Below are 22040 nucleotides of genomic sequence, written 5' to 3' on the forward strand. Positions count from 1 at the left end.
TTTCGTTATACCTCTAGAAATATTCTTTGCCGTAATTATAAATATTATTTTTTTTAGACGTTACACGTCCCGAAAGTGGTCTCGGCGATGCCGCTTCCGCAGATAGTGGCGATGCAAGCGTCGATTACGTGCCAGCAACCCTTGGCCAATCTTTACACCTTCCACGGCAAGCTCGAGATTAAAGACGGCAGCGAGACGACTAGCGGGCAACTGACAGTAGAGAATCTTATGCTGCGCGGATCTAGACTGAAAGACACCGAATATGTGGTCGGCTGCGCGGTTTACACCGGGCAGGATACAAAATTGTCGCTCAATTCAAAGACAGTCAGCAATAAATTCTCCACTGCCGAGAAGTAATTACGTTCGAGCTTTATTTTATAAGAACTCAATCGCTATTTAGCTTCTGCTAACTCTTCCGCTCCCATGCATTTTCGCTACTACTACCACTACCTACCATCGCCTTTACAAATGTTGCAAATAGCTTAAAGAAATATTGCTATCTATAGAGGTAACTTACAGTTCAACTTTACACTTATTCGAACGTTATCATTCGTAGATCTATCAATAAGTATATTATTGTATATATCGTGATACTGTTGATTGAAGTGTTGGTGTGCACCATGCTGAAGTTATACATTGAAACCTACCAAGAATGGGACCGTTACCTAGGTCCACAACCTAAAATCAATTTTTCCTCGTTAATTACGGACATTCTGAGCTTTCTCATCTTATTCAATTACATCGTGCCGATATCATTGTACACCACCGCTGGTAAGACATATTCTTGCATAGTTCCTTTCTGTTAAAATTATTTATATTCCTACAGCATAAAAAAAAAGCTATTTATGAAACATTTAAAATTATTTAAATTAATCTATTTCTTCTGAAACACCTCGCGTTTGTAGAGTAAGAACATATGTATTATATATTTACAAGATGTACTCGTAAAAAGATTCTACAACGTTGGTGAAGGTTTACGTGCGTTAATTCGACAGAATTGCAAAAGTTTCTTGGCTCTTTTTTCTTCGGCTGGGACTTGGATATGTACGACAAGACCAACGATCAGCCGGCGCTCGCCAATACGTCAGACTTGAACGAAGAGCTTGGCCAGGTTGAATTTCTGTTTACCGACAAGACCGGCACGCTCACAGAAAATCTGATGGTGTTCAGACGCTGCTCGGTAAACGGCAACGTGTATATGGAGAAGGATTGCGACGGAAATCTGTACTTATTGCCGTCAAGCGGAAACGAGCAGGAGGCTGTCAAAATGTCATCGTGGGAGGTAAAAGAAGAAGAAGAAATACTAATTATCATTAAAGAGATTATCAGTAAGAGAGAGAATTATTAAAATAAATTACGATATTAATTATTTTAGTCAAAAGAATAATTTGCGCGCTGCAATTAATATGAGAGATCATATATACCGGTCATTGTATGTCATTTGATGCAAGAGTAATTACATTAACTATCGTGCAAATATTTGTCGGCAGTTATATTAACAAATATTGAATTATTAATAATAATTAACGCTAATTATAATTAATAATAAAATAATAATATAATCAATGACGGTTGTATATTAGTACAAATAATAAACGTACATAGCTAACGTACTGCTTGCCAAATGATACTGTGCTTGCAATAATTTTAGTCTGTTATTAAATTACTGCTTGTTATTAAAATACCGTTATTAAAAGATCGATAATTCTAGGCTGAAATTTGGCATTTCGTGATAAGCCTATCGCTATGTCACATAGTGCAAATTGCACCGCCGAGCCACCGTCCCGAGATTATAGCCAGACGCACTCTGTTCCGTGAGAGCTTCAGATTGAAAAAAATCACGAGAGTCAACAGCTCGCTGATGATGCATCCGGATCTGCCGGAATATCAGGTAAAAATAACAGCTCGCGTACGTCAAATTCGCGGTAGCGCGTCCCCTGATAAGATTCCGCTAATGACTTGTAAGACGAAACGTAAACGAACACGATTGAAACTACATAAAGAGATATACAAACACACATGACGTATGGCAGGCGGCGTCGGCAGACGAGAAGGCGTTGGTGGAGGCGAGCGCCAGGTGCGGCGTTGTTTTACAAAAGAATACTAACGAGGAGATGCACATCAAGATCAACAAGAGCAATCTGATTTTCGAGAAACTGGAGATACTGGAGTTCACCTCTGGTACGATTGTGAATATCAGAATAGATCAAAGCTGAATAAGCTCTACGCGAGATCAAATAATAATTAATATTCTATAAATACATAATAATTAAAATAATCACGCTGTAAGAAAAGTATGTAAAATTACATAAACAAGTATAAAAGTTATACGATTTATAATGAGACGGAACACGCATTTTATATAAATTTTACACACGTTGTTCATGTAATTTTATATATTTTTTTACGACGTAGGCTTAAAGAAATCAGATATATATAATTATTATTGAGAATCAACATCATTCATGAATACGTTTGTAATTAAAATGATAGATTAGTGCAATATATAAATTATTCAAATAGTTGAATCCTAAGATTTTAAAGTAGTTGTAATAGATAGCGATAAATGTCTGATATTACGTATTTTGAACAGAACGCAAGAGGATGTCGGTAATAGTGAAAGACTCGTCGGAGGATATCTGGCTATACTGCAAGGGTGCAGATTCGGCTGTTCTGCCATTGATAGTTGAAGGACAGATACAAAAGGCCACTACCCACGTCGCCGATTTCTCTATGGTTCGTTATCCCGTTTGCTATAATCGCAGAACTTAAGCTAGAGCTGAAGCGGAGACTGCAGAGAACCCTTTCACTTTTCTCCACAACAATTTCGAAAAGAGTTTTCTTCTTGTACATGCATAAAAAATTTACAATTCTGATACTGCTTTGTCATACGTTTGTGGTAATTTTGTGTTTTACATTGTAGAAGCTATTAGAGTCTCTTAATTTTCAGAGAGGTCTGCGAACGTTGGTAGTGGCGTGCAAAAAGATGCAGTATTCCGAGTACGAAAGCCTGATGCGGAACATCGAGCAGGCTAGACAGATAATCGGTACGGAGAGAGAGACGCATTTAACGCGCGCGTACAATCTTATGGAGAGCGGCCTCACCTTGCTCGGAGTAACTGCGGTAGAGGATCGCCTGCAGGACAAGGTGGAAGAGACCTTGGAATGCTTACGAGTCGCTGGCATCAAAGTTAGTTCACTGCACTGATGCCTTTGTGCGGATTGCCAAAGAAATCCTTTGCTACCCACGCGTCACATACTACAATGATCGCCAATGGTTTTATCAATTTTTTAGCTATAGATTTACTCTCCATTTTGTAACTTTTCAAATTACAATTAATTTCATTATCTTACTTTTATTTCAGTACTATTATTCAGTTATTTTAATATTATTAGAGATTTATATCATACTCTCCATGTATCGAAGCTATAAAAATATAATTTAAAACACAGAGTGTTAGAGACAGTTCTGATAAATTAATTACTGTTCTGATGGATTAAATAAATTAGATTTTAATTAATCGTTTAAACGACAATCGCAAATATTTCTTTTTAGATATGGGTGCTTACTGGAGATAAAGCAGAGACTGCGGAGAACATCGCTTTCTTGTGCGGCCATTTCAAGAAGGGTACCGAAATTCTGAGACTGACGGACGAAACCTCAGTGCAAACCTGCTTTTTGGTTCTCACAAGTTTCGAGTGAGTGCAGTTTGCACGTCCAAAATTTTATACCTTTTTTTAGTTAACTCGTTAACTCTCGGTAACCTCTATTATTTCTCGCGCAGTAAGTCGTACTTTTCATTCAAAACAAAAATTTATCAAAAAGTAATAAATAAATAAATAAATAAATGTATAAATTATTATTCCGCTATTTTTTGCTTTCCAATTTGCATTCATATACATAGTAAAAATAATATCCAAAAGAAATTAAGGATAAAGCGTAAAATACATTATCCAAACGCAATTATATGAAAAATAAAGTATTTCTTTCAACAAAAAAAGCTTGTGATATTATTTAAAATATACTATATTAGTTTATAATATATTTCGGTAAACTATCTTACAGACGAAAAATAAAACTGGAACCGTACAAGCAGTACGGGTTGATAATAGACGGTGTGAGCATAGCGGCGACGTTACGTAATTGTCCACAATTATTCAAATCCGTCGCAATGACCTGCGAAGCGGTTGTCTGTTGTAGGCTGACGCCCCTGCAAAAAAGCGAGGTTTGAACTTTCCCCGATTTCCAAACGCTGCACTGCATAGAGAAACGCGAAGACGTCATTAGGTTATCTCTGCTTATCTTTGCAGATTGTGCATCTGATAAAAACGTCACGGAGCCGTCCGCACACCGCGGCCATCGGCGACGGTGGTAATGATGTCTCGATGATACAGGAAGCGCACGTGGGTATCGGAATAATGGGGAAAGAGGGCCGTCAGGCGTCGATATCCGCTGACTTCGCCTTCACGAAGTTCAAGTATCTGAGAAAAGCGTTGCTGGTGCACGGACACTGGTATTACCTGCGCATCGGCATCCAGGCGCAGTTTTTCTTCTACAAGAACGTGGTGTTCATAACGCCGCAGGTGCTGTTCAGCATACACAATGGTTTCTCCACGCAGGTAACGATAACATTGCTATCTATGTCTCTGTTGCATGTCAAAAATCCCGATCTTATTCCCGCAATACATAGATAAATGATTTATTTTTCTTCGCATCGTACATTCGATTTAATAACGTTTTAAAGTAAGATTTTCTTATCTCAATTTGCGAATTACTAAACAGGTTTATTTTTTAACTCTTGCGTGTTTTTTAAATAAATTTCATTGTCTAATAATTTGGTAACGTTACATCCTAAACTAAAAAAGCATATCCTTATTTTTATATGAAAAGTACAAAAGAAAATATATTTTACAATTATATAGATTATATAGATGGAGGATTTATAGAAATATATATTTTTATAGGAACTTTATGATGGTATGTTTCTAATGGGTTTTAACTTAATATTCACGTCGTTTCCGGTATTGATTTACGCATTACTGGAACAGAATTATAACGCGAAGAAACTTATGGAGCATCCGTACTTGTATAAACTAAATAGAAAGAATTATTTAATGTCAAGACAACAATTCATGGCGTGGCTGCTCTTAGGTTCGTGCACAAATTAATATCATATTATTTTATTATTAATAAATATTATTTTGCAGACAAATACTGATTACATCACATTATTCTTTTTAGGATTATGGCATACAGGCATAACGTATTTTACAGTGTTTGCTGTGACGTATATAAATCCTACGTATTTGTATGACAACACCTCGGTTGACCATTGGACTTACAGCACATGCATTTTTCATATAGTCACTTTGCTAGCAAATCTGCAGGTACGTCAAAGTGTATACGTTGTTTGTACATACATTCAGTTGAGATTGTAAAACAGCGGTTTACTCTGACAAACGCAAAACAGTTTAATATAAAATTCAATACCTTTTAAATGCTTTTAATAGCCGAATAATTCGGTCATTTTGCTATTTATAATTAGAAAATTTATATCCGAATTCATTTCTGTAATTTAATAATGACACGAATCTCACTAGCAAATATTTTACGTAGTTTTACATAAGTTCTACAAAAAAAAGTTTTACATATAATGTTTTAAATAGATTTAGGCTCGGAGTTAACGATAATATTGTTTCAGATATTATTGCGCAGTTCGTATTGGACAATCCCACTCGTTCTAAGCGTAGTACTGTCTGAATTAGTATTTTTCGCAACTTCTTTTTGCTATTCAACCATAAATATGTAAGTACAAAATCCGCAATAATAAAAACAATTGTGGGAATTAAAAATATAACACATTTATATTTACAAGTAAAAATTATTTTTTTATATACAAAATTTTGTTTTTAGGAAATACGATGGCGATATGTATGGAGTCTTCCCAATATTATTAAAGTCGCCTTCGTTCTGGTTAATTACTGTACTTATCGTCGTTACTTGCTTAATACCTGATTATTTATGGCTGACGTATAACACGTACAGACCACTGAAGATCCTTCGTAGAAACGAGGAGCCCCCGAGAATTATCAGTAGCAGCGACGATGACGACAGCGAATACAGTGCACGGCAAACGGTAATTAACGCAAATATTACTTTTTACTTATGAACAGGTTATCACATATAACCAACGATATAAGTTTCTATTAACTTTGTCGACTATTAATAGCTATTCTCTTCTATTTGACTTGCATGTATTTAATTATTTAAGTTCAATATAGTTTTTCAAATATACATATATATTTATCACATATTTTATTTAAAAAATAGTAGGTTAGTAAGCAATATTTTTGCAACAGTGTCAATGTCGTTAAACATATAATTTATTACTAGGGACGTCGCATGTTTCCATGGAGAGCTAGCGTTTCACTGCAAAGAACTAAATAAATAAATACGTTGGAGAAGCAACCACTTAAGCGCTTCAGTATTATTGATGTGAATGAAGATGTGAATATCTGACAGTACCTCATTTACGATTTTATCTTATAGATACAATTTAAGTCGCTGAGACGACTGACTGCGTCATGTTATTAAATAAGCGTAATTGTCAATTAATATAGTAAACTCAGTCAAGACTTTGCTACCAATTAATTGACATCGAAGCACTTTTTAACGTTTTTACAAGCCTTAAATAAGTCTGAAGATCATCATTTATATACCTAGATACACTAGATTATTTTCTACAATACAATATTCAGAGAAAAATAATAAAGCAAAATATTAATAATATAAGAGGAAGAAATGTTCTCGCGTGAATGTTGAACTATGTATGATCATCGTAAATTGTTACAGTTTATAGCGAGACGCTATAGTCGTTAAAATTAATTTCTGTACAAAGATAGGTAGCTATATGCATTGTCATAACACAGACACAAGCAAATGCAATATAGCTATACGTGTCTATTTGCGAGTGCACGAACAATCATAATTATATGACTATTCATTAATTTATGTAATATAATTATCTGCAAGTTTACTGAATGCGCAACACTTTCAACAAAACCTACAGTGCAATAGATATTAGCAAATCTTATCTAAAAGAGAGAGAGATAACTTCTACTTATATAATTAAGCACATATTTTAAATTATTTTTTTTAAAAAAAGTTTGTAAAATGAATAGATATGTATAAGATCGAATATGTATATTCACTGAATATTTATTATTGCAATGTCAATCAATATTAAATATAACAATCGACAGTCTTTTAACGCGAAAAATATATATCAATTGCGAGAATAATCGTATTAATATGTCTTTTATTATTGTGTGATTTTAAAAACAAATATTTTACCAAGCGTAATCTGTGATTTTAACAAAATGATTTTTTAATAAATTATATATTTGTTAATATGTACAAATGTTTCTTATAATATTGTATAATTTTATGTACAAATTGTATATATAACAAATATTAAGCGCGCCTTTTACAATCCAGTGCGTATATACGTATATACGAATGTGTGATATTAAATAAACATATAAGAAATAATATGCAAATTTTCTATTTATATTTTATACAATATCTGCCTTTACTTATATATATATATATATATATATATATATATATATATATGATGTAAATAAAATTAATTAAATAAAACCGCAATTGTTATTCCCAGACTAAAGATTCCTGTTCCTTTGCTATATAAAAAAATGATACAGCATTATCTAACAGCAGTCTAATTAAAATAACTTGATCCTCCGATTAAACTCAACTTTTCGTTTCTTTCTAAGGGGACAGTTACAATCAAAGAATCACATTAATCGATACTGTGCTTATAAAAGGGTAGAACGGAAAAAAGGACGTGTACGTGCTGGTAAAGCTTAGCGAGTCACAAACTATATCATCGTACGAAGATACGTGTGTACTCGAAATATTGCGTAATCAATTTGATAATACGACAAAAGCTGCTTTATACCGTCAAGTCCGCCAATCCCGCGTTTTTAGTCGTACGACTCTAGCGATTGTGGCGACGCGATTCAGAATCGCGCGACTCAACTGCTCCTGGCTCCTGGAGCAGTCTATCCGCGCGGCTCAGTTCACTCAATTGTATTGGAAGCAGTTAAGTCGCTATTATTTTGACAAGTTCTACTTTTTAATTAAATTAACGTTCCACAACATGAATGATTTTATGTTGTGTGAATTGGTGAACAACTATAAATGATTTCTGTCAACTTTAACGTTTAATATCTCGCGACGCGGGGCAGAGCGACACTTTTTTCTGCCAGATTCTTTCGTTTCGTGCAAAAACGCGTTGATTAAGCCTAAGTTCATCAAAATTGGAGGTGAGGGGTGTAAACTGAATAATTACCTAAATGGTTATATGACTCACAAGATAAAAATTATAAAATTTTTCGAAATTCTTCTGTCTCTCGCAATAAGCAAATCATTTGGAGCATTCCTATAGCTTTCACAAAATAATAATAATAATGTAATTTCTTCCTCTTCTTCTTCTTTGATAATAGCATAAAAAATCATTAAAATTTTTTCCTCCATGTTTCATAGAAGACTTTACACAGAAAAATAATCATTCTATAATGACTTTATGGTAGATTTTAAATATTGTTTAAATATTGTTTTGAATGTAATGCTTATAAGGACTTTATTGTAGATTTGCAGATTAAGTATTTGATAAGGTTATGTATCCGGAAATCTTCCATAAAAAATCGTTGTATAAGTATTACATTCACTCAAAACAAGATTCTGGCTTTTCAAAGACTTGATGTGTCAAGATATTTGAAAACTATTAGTAAGAAAATATTCTTCGTTATAAGAAAACTTACTTAAAAAAAATAAAATATTCCTTTCCTTGACTGTAGAATAATTATTTTTCTCTGTAAAGTCGCGCGACTCTCATCGCGCTTTTGAAAACAGTAAGTATGCGCGACTGCTGTCGCGCGATTAGTGCCGCGCGGCTGCAATCGCGCGGCTTGAGCGTCAAAAATCGCGGTATTGACACTCGACCTTTACGCGATAAGCGTTACGCAAAAAATATCAGTCCATGTAACCGCACCCTAACCACACTCTAATAGCGTTTTTCACTCGACGTCTGAAGTCTGAAGTGGTCTTGATAGTTTCATAAAATAAATATTTTACCGGCGCAAGCGTAGCACTTGCTTTTTACGATCAAGTGATATTAGAAATAATGCATACGGAACTGATGCTGGACAGTGCCACATCAGCGTGCCGACACGCAACACGTGGATGTGATCGTGAGTGCGTATAAAACGATTGTTTGATTTGCTTCGATCGTCCGTCGCATATCTAAGAGACCATCTCGGACTTGAAATATTTAACGGTAGATCATTAGATCAAACACCTTCCAAAATCCGTGATTGCGAACAAGTCATTCGCCGAAAAGTTTAAATTAAGCTTAAAAAAAGTTTTTTCGAGATTTTTTTATTATAGATAAACACGTATACGCGTATATATCTATATTTTATTACCCATTTATACATATAATATATATATATCACTATACATACAAATAATGTATATATCACAACTCAAAAAATTTCAATTTTGAGTTAAGCCCATAAAAAATGTGCCTAAAATGTTATTTATGTCTGCCTATACGTGCTATAATAGTCTCACAAGTCTATGAGTGTATTATTCCGTTTCACGCATGATATCATTTATCCTTATTTAATATTCGGTGAACAACAAGGATAAATGATGCATTATGCGCATCATGCATGAAATGGGATGCACGTAGACGTAGAAGAGACCGGGGCAAACTCGACACGATTTTTTCATAGACAATTTTCAACAATTAATTAAGATTTCCAAGCAAATTCAATGGTACATTTAAAGAGTGTTCCTTCAGGTACAAAATTGCTTAAGAAAGTTTTGCTGTACGTCGCTTAGTTTTGCCCCCAGGAAAGGAAAAGTAACACGAAGACAAATTTTCAAATTAAAAAATGCCGGGGCAAACTCGACGTTCAGATGATAATTTAAAATTACCAAAAAATTTTAAGGTAGGACAAGCAATTGCAGATGGAAACTGTTTCTTTGATTCGTTTAGACAAGGACTAGAACAATTAAGAATAAAAGTTACTGTTGAACAACTGCGGAAATATTGTAAAGAGTTTGCACAAAATAATCCACCAGAATGGTTCATAAATGTTATTGCTAACAGTCATGATAATAATAATGTGGTGCGTAAGGAAACTCCAGATTCTTATATAGAAAATATTCTAAATAGCAATAGATGGGGTGATTCTGAAGTTGAAGGTAGAATATTTTGTGAAAAATATAGAGTAAAGCTACATGTTATTGAGAAGTATAATAATGTAGATGGAGAAGAGGTACGTACAGATCAAATCATAGATAGTGAAGGTTCTAAATCTGTAAATAGTATAAATTATAATGAAGAAAATACTATACACATAGTAAACAGAGGTTTTACACATTTTGAACCAGTACTTAGTATACAAGAGATTGAACATCATGAACAACGATCTTCTGATTTTTCTGATTATGATGATGAGCTAACGCCTGAAGAAGAACTAATTTATACTATAAAGAGTAGTATAGATTCAAAAGAAAAAAAGCTAACAAAGATCAAAAAACTTTTTGAAAAGGAACCGAAACTAAATATCAATTTTCAAGATAAAAGTAATGATACACCTTTGCATATTGCTGTTCGTAAAAAGGAATTAAAAGTCATTGAATCACTTGTAAATAAAGGAGCAAAAAATGATATCAAAAATAATAAAGATAAAAGTCCACTGGATATTGCTAACCGTCTTAACAGGCAAGACATCATTCAAATCTTAGAAACACCATTAGATTCAAAACCACAGCAGCATAAAAAACCACTAAACAAGCAATTTGAATATAAAGCAGGTCAACAACCTTCAGGTCACTCAGTATCTATTACAGCAAGACAACAAGAACAATCCCAATATGAAAACAAGAACACTAACGTAGATAGTCAAAACACACTAAGAAAGGAAAGAGACCATGGACTTCATGGTAATATTTATCAGTTAAAGGTATTAATGCTATTTTTATATCGCGGTGTCTCTCATAAGTATTCTTTTCGCTTAGGTACAGAAATAAAAGAAGCCAAAAAGTTTGACGATTTAGTTTTTGAATACACTAATCCTACAGATGGCAAAAAAGAATATCGTTTCTTACAAGCCAAACATATATTAGATGAGTCTAAAGAAAAGATTACGGCAGACAGTTTATTAACAGAAAGTGATGGTAATTATAGTTTAACAAAGTACTTCTTCTCTTATCAAGATTCCAAAAAAGAAAAGTTATTTAAAGATGGTTCAATTAAAGATGTTACTATTTGTACTAATATTGATTTAGATTTTAAACACTTAGAAAGTGCACAAATTAAAGTTGAAGAGATAAAAGGTAAAGATGATATTTTAGACGTAAAAAGTGATAAAAAACAACCTATGCGCTATAGATTCAATGAAGATGTCACTTTGTTATTAAAACCAAAATTAAAGGATTATAATTTAACTAGATTAGCAAGAAGGCTAGCTGAGTGTTTCTTAAAAAACAGTTCTATAAAACATCATGAGAATAATGACATTTTTAAATCTTATCACCTTGCATTAGCAGAAGAGGTGATCGATATAAAAATCAAAAAATTTCATGATAAATTTATCAAAAACAGAGATATATCTAACGATGCAAAAAAATTTAGAGAAGCTTTTATAAAAGAAATTAAAGCAAAATCAAAAGAAAAATTAACGCTAGAAAATATTAATAAAGCAATTACTAATAATAAAAAAATAATTGATGATAAGCAAGTTGGTTTAAATTTATCCAAAAATTTTGGAAAAGGAGAAGATAAAAATTGGCCAAATAATGCAATTTCTGATGATGAGGTAAAAAATTTTTTAAACCGTCTTGTATTTGCAGTAAATCAACCTAACGAAGATGAGCTTGGTGAGATTATTAAAGATGAGATAGGCAATAAACTCGACTTAGACATGATTACAACAGAGAATATATACAACAAGTTCTTTATGACAATGTTAAATTGGTTGCAAGGTAAAGAAAGAGATAAATTTCTTTCTTATAAAGAAGGAAAACAGTTTTTTGAAGAAGCAAGAAGAGGGATTCCTATTCGGTTTGGTGTAAAAGAGCCTGTAACTTTCTTTACTGGAAGAATTGAGAAATTAGATGAGTTACATAAAGCATTACAGAATGGAGGTGAAGTAGTAATATCACAGATGACTTCTGTAACTGGTCTTGGTGGTGTAGGTAAAAGTGAGTTGGCCAGAAAATACATTGGTGAACATAGTAAAGATTACGATGATAACTTTATTTGGATAAACGCTGAAAGCTATGGGACTTTTGCTAAATCTTTTCGTAATCTAGCTCAAGATAAGTTAAAGATTAATACCAAAAATATAGATGGAAAAGAAAAGAACATAGAGTCTATTGTTGAGAAAGTATATAAATTTTTTGCTAAGAGAAAGGCTCTTTTTGTTTTTGATAATGCTGAAAAGTATAAAACTTATAGAGAAGGAGATGAAGGTATAGATAAATTTTTGCCTTCGGGTCCTAATAAGCCACATGTTCTTATTACTTCACGTAATCAGGAATGGGGGGAAATAAAATCATTACCGTTAGATGTATTTACTGAGAAAGAAGCTATAGAATTTATCGAAAAGGCGCTGGGGGGTGTAGTTGAATTAGAGGAAAATGAAGCTAAAAGATTAGCAGAGAAATTACAATATTTTCCTTTAGCTCTAAGACAAGCAGTGGCATATATTAAAAAAGAAAATAAGACATTAAAAGACTGGGGTAAAGACGTGTTTACAATTAGAAGTTATTTGGATCAGTATAAGATAGAAGCAGATAAGCTACTTGAGTTAAAAACTTCTTTAAAAGAAGGGGATAAAGATCGTTATGCCAAAACAGTGCTTACAACTTGGACAATTACACTTAATAAAATAAAACAAAAAATATGTGGAAAGCAAGCTTTAGAAATATTAAATATTATGGCTTATTTTGCACCTGATAAAATTCCAATAGAAAGAAATTTTTCAAAATTAATAAGTGATAAAGAAGAACTACATAATGCTGTTAAATTGCTTGATCAGTATTCTATGGCTAACCTAGAACAAGGAGTATTAAACATTCATAGGTTGGTACAGCAAGTAACACGTATAGAATTAAACCGGCAAAATGAAGAAAAAAAGGTTTTAAGAGAGGCACTGAAACTATTTCAAACTTATTGTCGGTTAAAAGAATTATTTTTCAGTAATCTTCGCCTAAGCAATGTAGATCATGCTATATCTGTTTGGAGCTATGCAAATAAACATGAAGAATTAGTGAAGGAATTTAGTAGTCTACCTATCTTAATTGTTAGAAAACTAAATGCTAGCCTAAGGTATCAAGAGGCTTACTCGTTTGGGAACAATGCATTAGAATTATTAAAAAGAATATTAGGTCATAATCATCATTCATATTCATTAACAAAAGAAATAAAATTTACATTGTCCTCTCTGTCTAACCAAAAGAAATACGATGAGGCTTTAAGAATTGCGGATGAATTTGATAAAAAGAGAGAAAAGTTATTTCCAGATCATCCACGTACACTCAAAGAAAAGTTCCTTTTAGTTCGGATTTTAGATGTTCAAGGTAAATATGACGAGGCACTCGATAAGTGTAAAGAGATTTATGAGAAAAGAAAAAAAATTTTTAGGCCAAATGATATCGACATTTTGGAGGTTTTGAATACTTGGTATGATTTAGCTTCAAGATTTGTAAAACAACGCAAATATGACAAGGCTTTGGGAGAGCTAAATGAGGTTCTTAAAGAAAGAGAAAAGATATTAAAACCTAATCATCCAAGTATTTTACAAACGAAGCATATAATATTTTACCTTGCAGCACGAGAAGGTCAGTTGGGGGTTGTTAATAAATTATCAAGCAAAGATGTTGAGTTGATTAATGCTCAAACTACTGATGAAGGTTTTACACCATTACACCATGCAGCACACAGAGGTCATGTGGATGTTGTTAATGCTTTTTTAAACAGAGGTGCTGATGTTAATTTAGAAAACTTTGAAGGTAGGACACTATTGCGCTACGCAGCACAGAATGGTCACTTGGATGTTGTTAATGCTTTATTAAACAGAGGTGCTGATGTTAATTTAGAAGACTTTGCAGGTAGGACACCATTGAACTGCGCAGCGCAGAATGGTCACTTGGATGTTGTTAATGCTTTATTAAACAGAGGTGCTGATGTTAATTTAGAAGACTTTGCAGGTAGGGCACCATTGCGCTACGCAGCACAGAATGGTCACTCGGATGTTGTTAATGCTTTATTAAACAGAGGTGCTGATGTTAATTTAAAAAACTTTTCAGGGACACCATTGCACTACGCAGCAGAGAATGGTCACTTGGATGTTGTTAATGCTTTATTAAGCAGAGGTGCTGATGTTAATTTAGAAGACTTTGCAGGTGGGACACCATTGCACGACGCAGCACAGAATGGTCACATGGATGTTGTTAATGCTCTATTAAACGGAGGTGCTGATGTTAATTTAGAAAACTGTAAAAAGACACCATTGCATTGTGCAGCAGAAAATGGTCACTTGGATGTTGTTAATGCTTTATTAAACAGAGGTGCTGATGTTAATTTAGAAAACTGTAAAGGGACACCATTGCACTGTGCAGCAGAGAATGGTCACTTGGATGTTGTTAATGCTTTATTAAACAGAGGTGCTAATGTTAATTTAGAAATCTTTGAAGGTAGAAATCTATTGCGCTACGCAATACAGAATGGTCACTTGGATGTTGTTAATGCTTTATTAAACAGAGGTGCTGATGTTAATTTTAAGGACTTTGCAGGTAGGACACCATTGCACTGCGCAGCGCAGAATGGTCACTTGGATGTTGTTAATGCTTTATTAAAAAGAGATGCTGATGTTAATAAAATTTGTAACCAAGGTAGTACACCATTATACCTTGCAGTACTAAATGGCCATAAAAATATTGTTGAAACCTTATTGAAAGTAAAGGATATAAATATTAATGTTAAAACGGATAACGGGGTTACACAATTCCATTATCCTGCTCAATTTGGTGAATTCGAAAATGTAGAACTACTGTTAGATAGTAAAGCCGATCCTAATATTCAAGACGATAATGAAAAAACTCCATTGGCTTTAGCTAGAAAAAAATTAGCTCAAGATCCACAAATTTATCAAGAAATTGTAGATATTCTTAAATCTAAATCTATTAATCAACAATAAGAGACTGATCCTATACGTCAAGGAGGTGAAGTTTCAGCTGAAGAATGCTTACCAAATAATAGAAAGAAAAAAGAAGTTGAGAAAGAGAGAAGGAGAAGAAGAGGGAGAAGGAGAAGGAGAGTTGTTTGTTCACATGGATTATAGATGTGGATAAATTCAATGCTGAAAAAGGTAAAAAAAGAGACTTTAGTAAAATTAAAATAGATAGTGAAAAGTTTGTTAATTGAATTAAAGATTTGCCAGCGAAGCAAAGTCAGCTAATTCAACTAGCAGATAAGGTCAGAGTTACAGGTAAATCTCAAAGTTTAGTTAATAATTTAATTGGCAAGCAAAAAAACATGGGTCACCTAAATAGAATAGGAAAAATCTCCGGTATGACCACGCATGGCATGATGGCTAAAAATGTTTTGGCTGACTTTTTAAATAGTAATTATCAAAGCGTAGCAATTATTGTGGGTTTTATTGCCGATGGTCAAAGATTTGACAAAATTGCTGAAACTACGTGGTAGATCTTTAAAAACAGCATCCCCTTTTCTTACTCGTGGAACTTCAGCCTTTATTATCTATGATTTAATAAAATTTAATAAACCAGATAAAAGAATTTAAAAATGGTACTGAAAAAGCACTGGTTGGCATAGTAGGAGATAGTATTTACCTAGAAGTAAATAGCGTAGAGATTGCCATAGAAATCGCTGAAGCTTTTGAGGTGTTTGAAGGAGTCTCATCTGTTACTGGACCTATTGGAAGAACAACTGGAGCTGTAGTATTTGTTGGTACTGATATTTATATGGCAGTGAAGAGTTGATAAAATTTATCAGATTATTCATCTCAAAGGAAATGAAAGATTTATTGAAGGGTTACGTGCATTTATCGGTATGCAACCTGAAAAACATATAGAAAAGTTAATAGAAGAAAAACAGCTTAGTAACCAATTAGTAAAGCAAGGACTTGAGTACTTAATGAGATTTCAGTAATTTTAAATTCATATGTAAAAAAAGCATGTCCTGGAAGAGAAGCAAAATGTCCTGGTAAGTTAAGTTCGAAGAAATTTGATAAGCTTTATGGCTACATTTAATAGCAAGATGGATATAGCACTAAATCAACCAATGCAACAGATATTAAGCAGGGACAGTACGTTAGAAGCGAGTAATGTAAAAAAACAACAGATTGAAGTATTCCGGGAAACAACGTTAATTCGAGATCTTATTCTAGAAATAAAAAGGTCGTTTCTCGGAAATAGTGAGAGACAGAAAAACTGTCTCGTTTTTGCGTGTGCCGATTCTCTCCCTTTGTCTCGGGGCCTCAGTGGCGAAAACCTGAGGCAAAACCTCAGTTAGCGAATTTAAAGTTAAGCTGCGATTTTTAGTTATGGACCGTGTAACGGAACATTCGCCCTCACGACGGGTGGACGTTTTCGCGCTAAATATTCCGAAAAATATTAAATTATCCGATCGGCAATTCAGAGAGTCAGGCGAGATCGACGTGTTGTTAAGCGGAAGAGTGTTTTGAAACTTCTTATGCGTAGGACAGATTAAGTTAGGCAGCTTGAGAAAAACGCGCCGCTATCCTATGGTCAGAAGTTTCCGGTAATCCTTGCGAGTGATCAATTGACACAGACTTGATAATTAGAAACACACATCTGAGAAATATGCATGCAGGCTCCGAAGCGCTTTTAGGTTTGATTAGAGAACAGTATTGGATCATAGTGGGCAGATCGGCGGTCAGGAGGGTCCTGCGTAGATGTTTAGTTTGTTATAAGTTTAACTGCAAAAGTCCGCAAGGAATAATGGGAAATTTACCCATTATTGGGAGAGATAGGGTGAGCCCTGGTCGAGCGTTCTTAAATGTAGGTGTCGATTATAGCGGACCATTTAATATTAAGGTTACACGTAATAAAACGGCCAAAGCGTATTTATGTTTATTTGTATGTTTTACGACACGCGCCATCCATTTAGAATTAGTAAGTGACTTGAGTACCGCGGCGTTTCTTAATTCATTACGACGTTTACATTTAAAATTATTTAAATTAGTCTATGTCTTCTGAAACACCCCGCGTTTGTAGAGTAAAAACATGTATTATATATTTACAAGATGTACTCGTAAAAAGATTCTACAACGTCGTTGAAAGTTTACGTGCGTATCGAAAGAATTGCAAAAGTTTCTTGGCTCTTTTTTCTTCGGCTGGGACTTAAATATGTACGACAAAACCAACGATCAGCCTGCGCTCGCCAATTCGTCAGACTTGAACGAAGAGCTTGGCCAAGTTGAATTTCTGTTTACCGACAAGATCGGCACGCTCACTGAAAATCTGATGGTGTTCAGACGCTGCTCGGTTAACGGCAATGTGTATATAGAGAAAGATTGCGATGGAAATCTGTACTTATTGCCATCAAGCGGAAACAAACAGGAGGCTGTCAAACTGTCAACGAAAAAGGTAAAAGAAGAAAAAGAAATACTAATTATGATTAAAGAAATTATCAGTAAGAAAGAAAATTATTAAAATAAATTACGATATTAATTATTTTAGTCAAAAGAATAATTTGCACGCTGCAATTAATATGAAAGATCATACCATCATTGTATGTCATTTGATGCAAGAATAACTACATTAATTATCGTGCAAATATTTGGCGGCAGTTGTTAACGAATATTGAATTATTAATCATAATTAACGTTAATTATAATTAATAATGAAATAATAATCAATGATGGATGTATATTAGTACAAATCATAAACGTACATAGCTAACGTACTGCTTGTCAAATGATACTGTGCTTGCATATTAAATTACTGCTTGTTATTAAAATACTGTTATTAAAAGATCGATAATTCTAGGCTGAAATTTGGCATTTCGTGATAAGCCTATCGCTATGTCACATAGTGCAAATTGCACCGCCGAGGCAACGTCCCGAGATCATAGCCAGACGCACTCTGTTCCGTGAGAAGTTCAGATTGAAAAAAATCACGAGAGTCAACAGCTCGCTGATGACGCATCCGGATCTGCCGCAATATCAAGTAAAAATAACAGTTCGCGTACGCAAACGTCGAATTCGCGGTAGCGCGTCCCCTGATAAGATTCCGCTTATCTTACTTTTATATATTTCAACACTATTATTTAGTTATTTTAATATTATTAAAGATTTGATACTCTCCATGTATCGAAGATATAAATATATAATTTGAAACACATAGAGTGTTAGAGACAGTTCTGATAAATTAATTACTGCTCTGATGGATTAATTAAATTAGCTTTAAACGACAATCGCAAATATTTCTTTTTAGATATGGGTGCTTACTGGAGATAAGGCAGAGACTGCGGAGAACATCGCTTTCTTGTGCGGCCATTTCAAGAAAGGTACCGAGGTTCTAAGACTAATGGACCAAACCTCAGTGCAAACCTGCTTCCTGGTTCTCACAAGTTTCGAGTGAGTGCAGTTTGCACGTCCAAAATTTTATGCCTTTTTTTAGTTAACTCGTTAACTCTCGGCAACCTCTATTATTTCTCACGCAGTAAGTCGTACTTTTCATTCAGGACAAAAATTTATCAAAGTAATAAATAAATAAATAAATAAATGTATGAATTATTATTCCGCTATTTCTTTGCTTTCCAATATGAATTTATATACATAGCAAAAATAATATCCAAGAGAAATTAAATATGAAGCGTAAAACACATTATCCAAACGCAATTATCCGAAAGATAAAGTATCTCTTTCAACAAAGAAAGCTTGTGATATTATATTTAAGATATACTATATTATTTTATAATATATTTCTGTAAACTATCTCTTATACAGACAGAAAATAAAACTGGAACCGTACATCAGTACGGGTTGATAATAGACGGTGTGAGCATAGCGGCGACGTTACGAAATTATCCACAACTATTCAAATCCGTCGGAATGACCTGCGAGGCGGTTGTAGGCTAACGCCCCTGCAAAAGAGCGAGGTTTGAATTTCCCCGATTCCCAAAACTGCATACGTAACAAAAACGCGGAGACGTCATTAGCTTATCTTTACAGATTGTGCATCTGATGATAAAAACGTCACGGAGCTGTCCGCGGCCATCGGCGACGGCGATAATGATGTCTCGATGATATATATATATATATATATATATATATATATATATATATATATATATATACAGGAAGCGCACGTGAGTATCGGAATAATGGGGAAGGAGGGCCGTCAGACGTCGATATCCGCAGACTTCGCCTTCACGAAGTTCAAGTATCTGAGAAAAGCGTTGCTGGTGCACGGATACTGGGTATTACCTGCGCGTCGGCATCCAGACGCAGTTTTTCTTCGACAAGAACGTGGTGTTCATAACGCCGCAAGTGCTGTTCAGCATACACAATGGTTTCTCCACGCAGGTAACGATAACATTACTATCTATGTCTTTATTGCATGTCAAAAATCCCGATCTTATTCCCGCAATACATATATAAGCGATTTATTTTTCTTCGCATCGTACATTCGATTTAATAACATTTTAAAGTAAATTCACGATTTTCTTATCTCAACTCGCGAATTAACAGATTTATTTTTTAATTCTTGCGTATCTTTTAAATAAATTTCATTGTCTAATAATTTGACAACGTGTTATATCCTAAACTAAAAAAGTATATCCTTATTTTTATGGAAAGTACAAAAGAGAATATATTTTACAATTATATAGATTTTATAGATAAAGGATTTATAGAAATATATATTTTTATAGGAACTTTATGATGGTATGTTTCTAATGGGTTTCAACTTAATATTCATGTCGCTTCCGGTATTGATTTACGCATTACTGGAACAGAATTACAGCGCGAAGAAGCTTATGGAGCATCCGTACTTGTATAAACTATTATTTTTTACTTATGAGCAAGCTACCACATATAGCCGACGATATTATTAACTTTGTCACCTATAAGCTATTCTCTTCTATTTGACTTGCATGTATTTAATTATTTAAGTTCAATATAATTTTTCAGATATACATAAATACTCGTTTGTAAAGATTAAAACGGGCTATCTATATACGCATATATATTTATCGCATATTTTATTTAAAAAATAGTAAGTTAGTAAGCAATATTTTTGCAACAGTGTCAATGTCGTTAAACATATAATTTATTACTAGGGACGTTGCATGTTTTCATGGAGAGCTAGTATTTCACTGCAAAGAACTAAATAAATAATACGTTGAAGAAGCAACCACTTAAGCGCTTCAGTATTATTGATGTGAATGAAGATGTGAATATCTGACAGTACCTCATTTACGATTTTATCTTATAGATACAATTTAAGACGCTGAGACGACTGACTGCGTCATATTATTAAATAAGCGTAATTGTCAATTAATATAGTAAACTCAGTCAAGACATTGCTACTAATTAATTGACATCGAAACTTTAACGTTTTTATAAGCATTGAATAAGTCTGAAGATCATCATTTATATATCTAGATTATTTTTTACAATACAATATTCAGAGAAAAATAATATAGCAAAATATTAATAATACGAGAAGAAAAAATGTTCTCGCGTGAATGTTGAACTATGCATGATTGTCGCAAATTGTTACGTATATACGTACGAATGTGTGATATTGAATAAACATATAAGAGATAATATGTAAATTTTTTATTTATATTTTATACAATATCTGCTTTTACTTATTTATATATATATATATATATATATATATATATATGATGTGAATAAAATTAATTAAATAAAGCCGCAATTGTTATTCCCAGATTGAAGATTCCTATTCCTTTATTACAAAAAAAATGATCTGCATTATCTAACAACAGTCTAATTAAAAATAATTTTATTAATTCAATAACATCATTAATGAAACAAATAACATTTTATTAATACAAAAGCATGACATATTTATTTCATTAATACTAATAATTATTGAAATAACAAGATTATTTTCAATTAAGCTGCTGTTAAATAATGTTATCATTTTTTTTTTATATGTAGTGAAATTATTCATATTAGATTAGTGTAAAAAGATTTCTCCATCAATCTTTATATTAAATAACTTCTTACTAAATGTGTAAAAAAGATATATTGGAGCTTTCCGTAGGCAATCTTGCTCCGTTTCTGCTAAAATTTTGTTTTTAGCCCTTTAGCCTAATATAAGAAAAGGTAAAAAGCATAGTGGTGTAAGTCAAATTTTTTAAATATTGACTCGTGTGCATAAATGCAATGTATACAATATATAAATTGCATTTATGCACACAAGTCAATATTTTAAAAAATTTGACTTACACTACTATGGCTTTTGACCCTCCATATGTATATAACATTTATTATTATTACGTATTAAGAGACCGACAGATATCTACGATAAAGACTTCACATACACGGAAAGAATTTTCTCTTAAAATTTACCCTGAAATCATGGTAGTTGTGCGGGACAACATGTACCACTAAGAATTTTATGCGAGCTATTCTGATTAATATCCACCATAATAAAAAGTATTAATATCTATTGCATTAAAATATAAAATCTGTTTGAAATATGTAAAATATCTTTTGTATATTTCAAAAATTCCTTGGTTGCCAAGTTATCCCAAGTTTGTAGTGAATTTAAAAGTAAAATATAACAATAAATTCTCTCCGTGTACAGATATTTATTCTCATTTCACATAGATATCCATGACTCACTTAATAGATATCCATTCTTATGCATCAGACATGTTAAAAGCTTAAACATTGCTCAAATCTGCTATGTC

At 33.2% G+C, this 22040-nt stretch overlaps 5 protein-coding genes across 8 annotated transcripts in view; 4 read left to right on the forward strand and 1 right to left on the reverse strand.

Moving 5' to 3' along the window:
- The window catches only part of LOC143899671 (phospholipid-transporting ATPase IF), a 22582-nt gene extending 14347 nt beyond the window's left edge, over positions 1–8235 (forward strand). For both annotated transcript variants that reach the window (XM_077410126.1, XM_077410135.1), the window contains 15 exons: positions 58–353; positions 557–771; positions 996–1282; positions 1712–1891; positions 2034–2181; positions 2594–2736; positions 2951–3190; positions 3557–3699; positions 4067–4226; positions 4312–4620; positions 4966–5152; positions 5243–5388; positions 5703–5806; positions 5915–6137; positions 6395–8235. In XM_077410126.1, coding sequence (XP_077266252.1) covers positions 58–353; positions 557–771; positions 996–1282; positions 1712–1891; positions 2034–2181; positions 2594–2736; positions 2951–3190; positions 3557–3699; positions 4067–4226; positions 4312–4620; positions 4966–5152; positions 5243–5388; positions 5703–5806; positions 5915–6137; positions 6395–6448 — 2835 coding nt within the window. In that variant the 3' untranslated portion in view covers positions 6449–8235. The remainder of the gene's footprint in view (positions 1–57; positions 354–556; positions 772–995; positions 1283–1711; positions 1892–2033; positions 2182–2593; positions 2737–2950; positions 3191–3556; positions 3700–4066; positions 4227–4311; positions 4621–4965; positions 5153–5242; positions 5389–5702; positions 5807–5914; positions 6138–6394) is intronic.
- Positions 1–22040, reverse strand: part of LOC143899680 (2-oxoglutarate dehydrogenase complex component E1) — a 93721-nt gene that overhangs the window by 9587 nt on the left and 62094 nt on the right. The window lies entirely within an intron of this gene.
- On the forward strand, positions 8229–15300 carry LOC143900234 (uncharacterized; the record flags this gene model as incomplete). The annotated part of the gene is made up of 2 exons (XM_077411334.1): positions 8229–8349; positions 13934–15300. Coding segments are annotated over 2 exons (1488 nt in total), but the record flags the coding sequence as incomplete, so codon positions are not given.
- LOC143899665 (uncharacterized) lies at positions 9361–13920 on the forward strand. The gene is made up of 2 exons (XM_077410110.1): positions 9361–13681; positions 13746–13920. Exons 1-2 carry the CDS (start codon positions 9985–9987, stop codon positions 13775–13777), a joined length of 3729 nt encoding a protein of 1242 aa, XP_077266236.1. The 5' UTR covers positions 9361–9984; the 3' UTR covers positions 13778–13920.
- LOC143900047 (phospholipid-transporting ATPase IH-like) lies at positions 15324–20959 on the forward strand. The gene is made up of 6 exons (XM_077410970.1): positions 15324–17734; positions 18137–18316; positions 18584–18726; positions 19099–19250; positions 19324–19677; positions 20025–20959. Exons 1-4 carry the CDS (start codon positions 17495–17497, stop codon positions 19136–19138), a joined length of 603 nt encoding a protein of 200 aa, XP_077267096.1. The 5' UTR covers positions 15324–17494; the 3' UTR covers positions 19139–19250; positions 19324–19677; positions 20025–20959.

This window comes from Temnothorax americanus, unplaced genomic scaffold (assembly GCF_048541705.1).
Source record: "Temnothorax americanus isolate GAGA-0224 unplaced genomic scaffold, ASM4854170v1 Scaffold10, whole genome shotgun sequence".
NCBI classification, from domain to species: Eukaryota; Metazoa; Arthropoda; class Insecta; order Hymenoptera; family Formicidae; genus Temnothorax; species Temnothorax americanus.

Excerpts from the sequence above, each read along its gene's own strand:
- LOC143900047 (XM_077410970.1), top strand. The coding sequence starts at position 17,495 with ATGTACGACAAAACCAACGATCAGCCTGCGCTCGCCAATTCGTCAGAC. Across the intron at positions 18,317-18,583 it reads CGGATCTGCCGCAATATCAA|ATATGGGTGCTTACTGGAGA; the intron begins GTAAAAATAACA and ends ATTTCTTTTTAG. Across the intron at positions 18,727-19,098 it reads CTGGTTCTCACAAGTTTCGA|ACAGAAAATAAAACTGGAAC; the intron begins GTGAGTGCAGTT and ends TCTCTTATACAG.
- LOC143899665 (XM_077410110.1), top strand. The coding sequence starts at position 9,985 with ATGCCGGGGCAAACTCGACGTTCAGATGATAATTTAAAATTACCAAAA. Across the intron at positions 13,682-13,745 it reads TCGGATTTTAGATGTTCAAG|GCCAAATGATATCGACATTT; the intron begins GTAAATATGACG and ends AAAAATTTTTAG.